Below are 7,764 nucleotides of genomic sequence, written 5' to 3'. Positions count from 1 at the left end.
TCGGCCCGCATTTAGTGGCGCATTCGCTACCCGCGAAATTTTCGACCGCCAAATTCCTCTTTGATTATCCCCCCGAAAAACTTGAGAGAACTACGTCTCTGTGGCGGCATACCAATCAACGCACTTTCACTTAAACGCCGAAGATAAAATCCCCGGTTTTTTTTTATGCACAGGGGAGATTTCTCCCCCTTCTCTCCTCGCCCCCTCTCCCAAAATTCAAGGCACGTTCATGCGCTTCGGAGAATACTAGCGCCGCGCTTTCCCTTAATGAAATGCAATTCGGGCGGGAGGTGGGAGGAAAAAATTATTACCTGAAATTTGCTTTCGGATCAATTCTTCACCTTTAATGCTCTCTCCTCCTCCTCCTCCTCCTCCTCCTCCTCCTCCTCCTCCTCCTCCTCCTCCTCCTCCTCCTCCTCCTCCTCCTCCTCCTCCTCCTCCTCCTCCTCCTCCTCCTCCTCCTCCTCCTCCTCCTCCTCCGTAGGAGGGGAAGAACGGCGTGGGTGGCCAGTCATAGAAGGGAGCGGGGGAGGAAGATGAGAAGGAATTTCTCCTCCTCCTCCTCCTCCTCCTCCTCCTCCTCCTCCTCCTCCTCCTCCTCCTCCTCCTCCTCCTCCTCCTCCTCCTGCTTCGTAGGAGGGGAAGAACGGCTTGGGTGGCTAGTCAAAGAAGGGGGCGGGGGAGGAAGATGAGAAGGAATCTCTCCTCCTCCTCCTCCTCCTCCTCCTCCTCCTCCTCCTCCTCCTCCTCCTCCTCCTCCTCCTCTTACTGCTTCGTAGAAGGGGAAGAACGGCGTGGGTGGTCAGTAGTAGAGGATGGGGTGGGAGGGGAAGATGCGAAGGAATTTAAAGGGAAAAGATGATGAGAATTAAGTAGATGGATCAAGAAAGAGAAAGAAGGAAGGAGAGACAGGAATGACGTAGACGGAGATTCGAAGAGGAAGAGGAAAAAAAGGAAGAATAAAAAAACAGACGAGAGAGACTGGAAGAAGAAGAAAAGTGGGGAAATAATAGGAGAGAAGAGATGAATTTGGAAAAAAGAGGGGCCGGGAAATAAGACAAGGAGGAGGAATAGAAGAGGGTTTGGAAAGAATCTAGAAAGAGAAGTAGGGAGAATAGAAGGAGGGTTGGTGATACAGAAGAAAAATAATAGAAGGAAATAGAAGAACGGGGAAGAAGAAAAGAATTGAATGTGGAGGAAATAGAAATGAGAAAAAACATCTGGATATAAGTAAATAAAAAAAAATTAGTATTATATTTTCACCTCATGAACGCGCCCGTTTTGCAAAGCGAACGCAAAACTGTTTTTCTTGTGAGAACCGCTTTTTAGCTTAACAAGGAAAGTTTCAATTATCTTCTTCATAAAGCCAAATTTATCTTTTATAATTTATCTTTTAACTTTATAAAAAAAATCATTTATTCATTTTGAATAACGAGCGCTTCATAGTCTATTATAAACAGCTTTCATGGAGGAGGTTAACCTGATATTGCTTATCAAGGCCTGACGTCAGTGATCCAAGAATTCACGACGCCCGAAAGCGCCCCCAATTACTTGCTCTTTATAAAACCTTCTTTATTCAAGCGTTGTAATACAACCCTCAATCACCTGTTAAGGTCATCTTTACTCAGCCCAGTTTTTAAACTCTGAAGCATCCTTTGTGTACATCAAACTCTCTCTCTCTCTCTCTCTCTCTCTCTCTCTCTCTCTCTCTCTCTCTCTCTCTCTCTCTCTCTCTTCTCCTTTTGCTCTTGTTGGGTTTCAAAAGCGCTTTATTTTTGTCTTTTCACCTTTTTCACCTGTTTTGCAAGACGAACTCCATTCCATTACCCATTGAAAACTCCTTTCTGCATAGCGAACGCACCTCGTAAATACCAGTGTATTTCTAGAGAACATCAGGTGTATTTCTAGAGAATGGTTCTTGTAAACCCCAGTGTATTTCTAGAGAACGGTTCTTGTAAACCCCAGTGTATTTCTAGAGAACGGTGCTCGTAAACACCTGTGTATTTCTGGCGAACGCTCCCCTAAACACCAGCGTATTTCTCGCGAACGCTCCCCCTAAACACCAGTTTCTCGCGAACGCTCCCCCTAAACGTTTAGCCAGTGTATTTCATGCGAACGGTTCTTGTAAACACCAGTTTATTTCTATCGAACGGTTCTGTAAACTCCAGTGTATTTCTAGCGAACGGTTCTAGTAAACTCCAGTGTATTTCTAGAGAACGCTCCCCGTAAACACGGGTGTATTTCTAGAGAACGGTGCTCGTAACACCAATGTATTTCTAGAGAACGCTCCCCCTAAACACCAGTGTTTTTCTAGCGAACGGTTTTGTAAACTCCAGTGTATTTCTAGAGAACGCTCCCCGTAAACACCAATATATTTCTAGAGAACGATGCTCGTAAACACCAGTGTATTTCTAGAAAACGGTGCTCGTAAACGCCAGTGTATTTGTAGAGAACGCTCCCCCTAAACACCAGTGTATTTCAAGCGAACGGTTCTTGTAAACTCCAGTGTATTTCTAGAGAACGCTCCCCCTAAACACCAGTGTATTTCCAGAGAACGCTCCCCCTAAACACCAGTGTATTTCCAGAGAACGCTCCCCCTAAACACCAGTGTATTTCCAGAGAACGCTCCCCCTAAACACCAGTATATTCCTAGAGAACGCTCCCCGTAAACACCAGTATATTTCTAGAGAACGATGCTCGTAAACACCAGTGTATTTCTCGCGAACGCTCCCCCTAAACACCAGCGTATTTCAAGCGAACGGTGCTCGTAAACTCCTGCGTATTTCCAGCGAACATTGCTCGAATATTCCAGACTCTTTTGCTGCAGATATTCGGTCTAAACCCGAGAGCAGCTCAGGATGGCATAAGTTGCACCCAAGGACGAGTATCACTGCCGAGTGGCCGCTGGCTTTGGTGTGGCGTCGGCAAAAGCAAATTCCATTTTAATGAACCAAAGCTTCCAGAGGCCAAACGGCGGCTTTTAACGCCTCTCTCTCTCTCTCTCTCTCTCTCTCTCTCTCTCTCTCTCTCTCTCTCTCTCTCTCTCTCTCTGGGATAGCAACAGATGAAATAGAGTGAAAAGGTTATGGTTGAAAACCTTTGGAAGACTGTAAATTAAGAGGTATGACTCTCTTTCATATTATTTATGAAACATTGTATGTAAATTAAGAGGCATGACTCTCTTTCATATTATTTATGAAACATTGTATGTAAATTAAGAGGTATGACTCTTTCATATTATTTATGAAACCATATTTACAATGTTTTCATATTTTTCTTATATAAATAATAAATCAAACGCAGATAATTACAAAAGTATGATATTAATACTGAGGCGGACATATTGATTCAGCTGTGGCGTTTACGAAAAATCCAGGCCACATTTTTCTTTCTGAATATGAAGTCTGACGGCAAGGGCAACAGCTTGCCTGTGCCAAGATCAGGCTCAACAAAGGAAGGTGTAAAAGGGCAAAGGAAAGGGTAAAAGATCCGAAGGAAAGTGTAAAAGGTCCAGATGACAGTCTAAAAGGCTCTAAAGAAAGTGTAAAATGTCTAAAGGAAAGTGTAAAAGGACCAAAGCAAAGCGTAGAATGTCTAAAGGAAGTTGTAAAAGATCTAAATGAAAGTGTAAACGGTCCAAAAGAAAGCGCACAGTGCCCAAGGAAAAGTGTAAAATGGCCAAAGGAAAGTGTAAAATGACCAAAGAAATAAGAGGTCGAGGTGGAGAGTGTAAAAGATCTTCAAAGGAACGTGTAAAAGGCCCAAAGGAAAGTGTAAAAATCCCTAAAGAGCGACCAAAGAAAATTGTAAAAGACCCAACGGAAAGTGTAAAATGAAAATGAGGAAGAAGGAAGAAGAAAGGAGAGAGAGAGAGAGAGAGAGAACCTTAGCGCCGAAATTCCCGAGAATAATTCGCCTGAGAAGGAAATCTCTCAGAAAGACTTTGTGTGTGTGAAGAAATCTCCCGCTGCTCTTTTTGATCAACGCTTCGTCGGTCACGGACTCCTTGCTCTGGCGACGACGACGAGAAAAAAAAAAAATAATAAATGAAAAATGAAAGCAGATTTTACGGCGTTTCTCGAAACATGGTTTGAAGTCAGAGTCGAAGTCTGTTTTCATCGTCCTTGACAACAGGGGACGAAACGAAGTCTAAAAGATTTTTTTTTTTTTAGCGTTTTGTGGAAACGCAACGAGTCGAAATAAAAGGATTTTTATCGTTTCGCGAAATATCAAGCCGAAATCAATAGATTTTTATCGTTTTTCGGAAGCAACGAGTCGAAATAAACGGATTTTTTATCATTTTCCGAAAACGCAGCGAGCAAAAACGAACAGATTTTTCTCGTTTCACGAAAACAAAATGAGCTTAAACGAACAGATTTTTATCGTTTAAAGGAAACGTAACGAGCATAAACGACCGGATTTTTATCGTTTCGTGAAAACAGAACGAGGTTAAACGAGCAGATTTTTATCGTTTAACGAAAACGTAACGAGCATAAATGAACAGATTTTTATCGTTTCGCGAAAACAGAACGAGGATAAATGACCAGATTTTTATCGTTTCACGAAAACGAAACGACCAGATTTTTATCGTTTCACAAAAACACAACGAGCATAAAAGAACAGATTTTTATCATCTCACGAAAGCAAAACGAGCATAAACGACCAGATTTTAATCGTTTCCTAAACACACAACGAGGCAAAATCAGATAATTTTTTTATCGTTTCATGGAAGCACAACGAGCAGAAACGAACAGATTTTCATTGTTTCACGAAAAAACATGGAGCCATAACGAACAGATATCGATCATTTTAACGCCAAGCGAATTGGGCCCAAAGTAAATAGACTCTCTCTCTCTCTCTCTCTCTCTCTCTCTCTCTCTCTCTCTCTCTCTCTCTCTCTCTCTCTCTCTCATTTCACAAAAACAAAAGGACGAACGAAGCTCGAAAACAATAACTGATATTTTCCTGGACGTTGTTGTGGGCCGCCGGAAAGATACCCACCCCCTCTTCTTTTTCGCTTTTATTTCTTTGTTGTTTTCGTTTGATTCCTTTTGTTTTGTTTGCTTTTTTTTTTTTTTTTTTTTTTTTTTTTTTTTTTTTTTTGCCTCCCAGTCCACTGGACGGGTAAAGATGAAACAGTTTTATCCCTTTTTCTCAATTTCCGTCGAGCAACGGAGGTACGATTTCAGTTATACCAATTTTCTTTTATTTATTTATTTTTTCCAGCCTTCCAAGAGGTACAGACTACTGCCATCTTGTCTGGCTGTGTCAGAGAACTGTAAAGAAATATTTAGAAATATCTCCACCAAATTCCAATTAAAAGCTTTTACTCTTTTCTCTACCAATTAGTTATGTCAAACCTCGATGGGTTTTTTCCTGAAATTCCAATGATACTTTGTTCCTCTGTAAGGTCAAATGAAGGTCAGTTAAAGGTGGAGGTCATATAAAAGCAATATTTAGAATTATTTACACTAAATGTTAGTTAAAAGTTTATACTATTTTCTCTACCAGTTGGTTTTTTCAAACCCCGATGACATAATTTGAATTTTTGTGAATTGCTGGTGGGATTTTCTTCCTCTGTGAAATAGCCCTGGTAAGGTCATATCAAGGTCGGTTTAAAGTAACGTCATATTCCAGTGTGATTGGTGTTCTAACAAAAAATAGTCACTTTAACGTCAGATCAAGATCAGTTTAAGGTAAGACGAAAGTTAAGGTCACAGGCAACAGCATTAGTAAAAAGACTATAGTAAGGTCAGTTCGCGGTCAGCTGAGGTCAAGGTCTTGCGGGAATAAGGGTAATAAGGTCAGTTTAATGTGTGATACATGTTAAAAACATGCCCTCAGACTGCTCAGTAAATTAATTTCATGGACAGGGTAAGGTTAAGGTCATGGGTTAGAAAACTGCACTCTAAACGGGTTCATAAGAACCCGGGGGGGGGGGCGGTAATGCCGTCATTGCATCTCATGCGGTGCACTGTAGGCATTACTTAAGGTTCTTTGCAGCGTGCCTTCCCTAGGCCCCTATCTGCAACCCCTTTCGTTTCTTTTACCGTACCTCCTTTCATAGTCACTTTCTTCCATCTTACTTTCCTCAACCCTCTCCTAACAGTTGATTCATAGTGCAGCAGCGAGGTTTTCCTCCTGTTACACCTTTCAAACCTTTTACTGTCAATTTCCCTTTCAGCGCTGAATGACCTCATAGGTCCCAGTGCTTGGTCTTTGGCCGAAATTCTATATCCAGTTCAATTCAACATAGATCATTATCGTTAGTGAAGAATTTCCTATTGTAAGGGAACATTTTACATATTTCTTTCATCATTTTCTTAGAAATTATAGTATACATATATATCTGTATGTGTTATAGATACTTTTTGTTATATATATTTTCCCGAGACAAAAATTGAAAATGATGTTATAGATGGATAAACTGTAGAAATAATGAAAAGTAATGACAGCTTAATCTCATTAAAAAATATCATCAATAAGAATTTAATAGGCAGATTTTTTTTTTGCATGTTACTGAATATCTTATCAACTAGTATAGTACTTCCTATGGTCCATTTTATTTATAAAAAATAAAATAGGTAAATGTTGCAATGATAGACATCTTGCAATCGTTCCCACAATCCCCTGGACAAAGAATACAGCAACGGTATTCAAGATTTATTTTCCCAGGTCAGAATTTTTCACTGAACTGAAAGAACCACTTAGGAAATACGTCCATATTCACTCACTCTTTTTTTTATTTTTATTTTTAAGAAACATCTATGGAATATTTATGCCTCTGTTTTCGTCCATACTCGACCGATACCTGTGGAGAAGTTTCCTCTTGGATGTAAAGACGGGGAGGTTCGTAAAAGCTAAAAGGTTTTAGGGGGTATTTTCTTGGGGTATTTTCCTAGGGTATTTTCCACACCCTTGAGGTATGTTGTGCTTTGTCAGGATAGCTTACGAGGTTCGGTGGGTATGGGTATGGAGGGATTTTGTGGGTAGGTATGTTTTGTTTGAGCATGTGTGTGTGTGTTTGTGTGTATGAATAATTGTATTCCTGAGTTTATTATGCTCTCTCTCTCTCTCTCTCTCTCTCTCTCTCTCTCTCTCACCACCTTCTAAATTATTTTTCCCTTGCATCTCTCCCTTTTCCTCAGTCACCCTCTTTTACGCCTCTTTTTTCCCTCCACCTGCATTTTTTCATCCCGCTTATTTTTCCTTTCCCTCCTCCTCCTCCTCCTCCTCCTCCTCCTCCTCCTCCTCCTCCTCCTCCTCCTCCTCCTCCTCCTCCTCCTCCTCCTCCTCCTCCTCCTCCTCCTCGACTTGACGATCTCGAGGAATACCTCGGAAAGCAACCGGAGCTTTTTGGCCAGATGAAAAAAGATTTTGACAAAAAGTCGGAAATGCATTTCAGATCTCGAGTGAATTCTTGGCGACGTCCGTCTCTCTCTCTCTCTCTCTCTCTCTCTCTCTCTCTCTCTCTCTCTCTCTCTCTCTCTCTTTATTTCTAAATTCTTTTCTCTGGCTCTTGCTCTTTCCTTTCATTACCTTTTTTCCACAGATTCTCTCTCTCTCTCTCTCTCTCTCTCTCTCTCTCTCTCTCTCTCTCTCTCTCTCTCTCTCTCTCTCTCTCTCTCCGTTCCTGACTCTCCCTCTCCGTTCTTTACTTCCTTCTGCATTCTTTTCTCCTGCGTCTCTCTCTCTCTCTCTCTCTCTCTCTCTCTCTCTCTCTCTCTCTCTCTCTCTCTCTCTCTCGTGACCATGCATTACCTT

At 41.4% G+C, this 7,764-nt stretch overlaps 1 protein-coding gene across 1 annotated transcript; it reads left to right on the top strand.

The window, feature by feature from the left end:
* The first annotated feature begins 688 nt into the window (after window positions 1–688).
* LOC136830901 (uncharacterized) lies at window positions 689–7,318 on the top strand. The gene is made up of 4 exons (XM_067090872.1): window positions 689–801; window positions 2,790–2,913; window positions 5,227–5,278; window positions 7,149–7,318. Exons 1-4 carry the CDS (start codon window positions 689–691, stop codon window positions 7,316–7,318), a joined length of 459 nt encoding a protein of 152 aa, XP_066946973.1.
* The last annotated feature ends 446 nt before the right edge of the window (window positions 7,319–7,764 follow it).

This window comes from Macrobrachium rosenbergii, chromosome 47, assembly GCF_040412425.1.
Source record: "Macrobrachium rosenbergii isolate ZJJX-2024 chromosome 47, ASM4041242v1, whole genome shotgun sequence".
Lineage (NCBI taxonomy): Eukaryota > Metazoa > Arthropoda > Malacostraca > Decapoda > Palaemonidae > Macrobrachium > Macrobrachium rosenbergii.
Note: the sequence above shows the minus strand (reverse complement) of the source record. Positions and strands in the feature narration are given on the sequence as shown.

Bases quoted from the DNA above. Each gene is read 5' to 3' on its own strand.
- LOC136830901 (XM_067090872.1), top strand. From the start codon at position 689: ATGAGAAGGAATCTCTCCTCCTCCTCCTCCTCCTCCTCCTCCTCCTCC. The intron at 802-2,789 runs GTCAGTAGTAGA...GCGTATTTCCAG, and splicing joins GGGGAAGAACGGCGTGGGTG to CGAACATTGCTCGAATATTC. The intron at 5,279-7,148 runs GTAAAGAAATAT...CCTTTTCCTCAG, and splicing joins TCTGGCTGTGTCAGAGAACT to TCACCCTCTTTTACGCCTCT.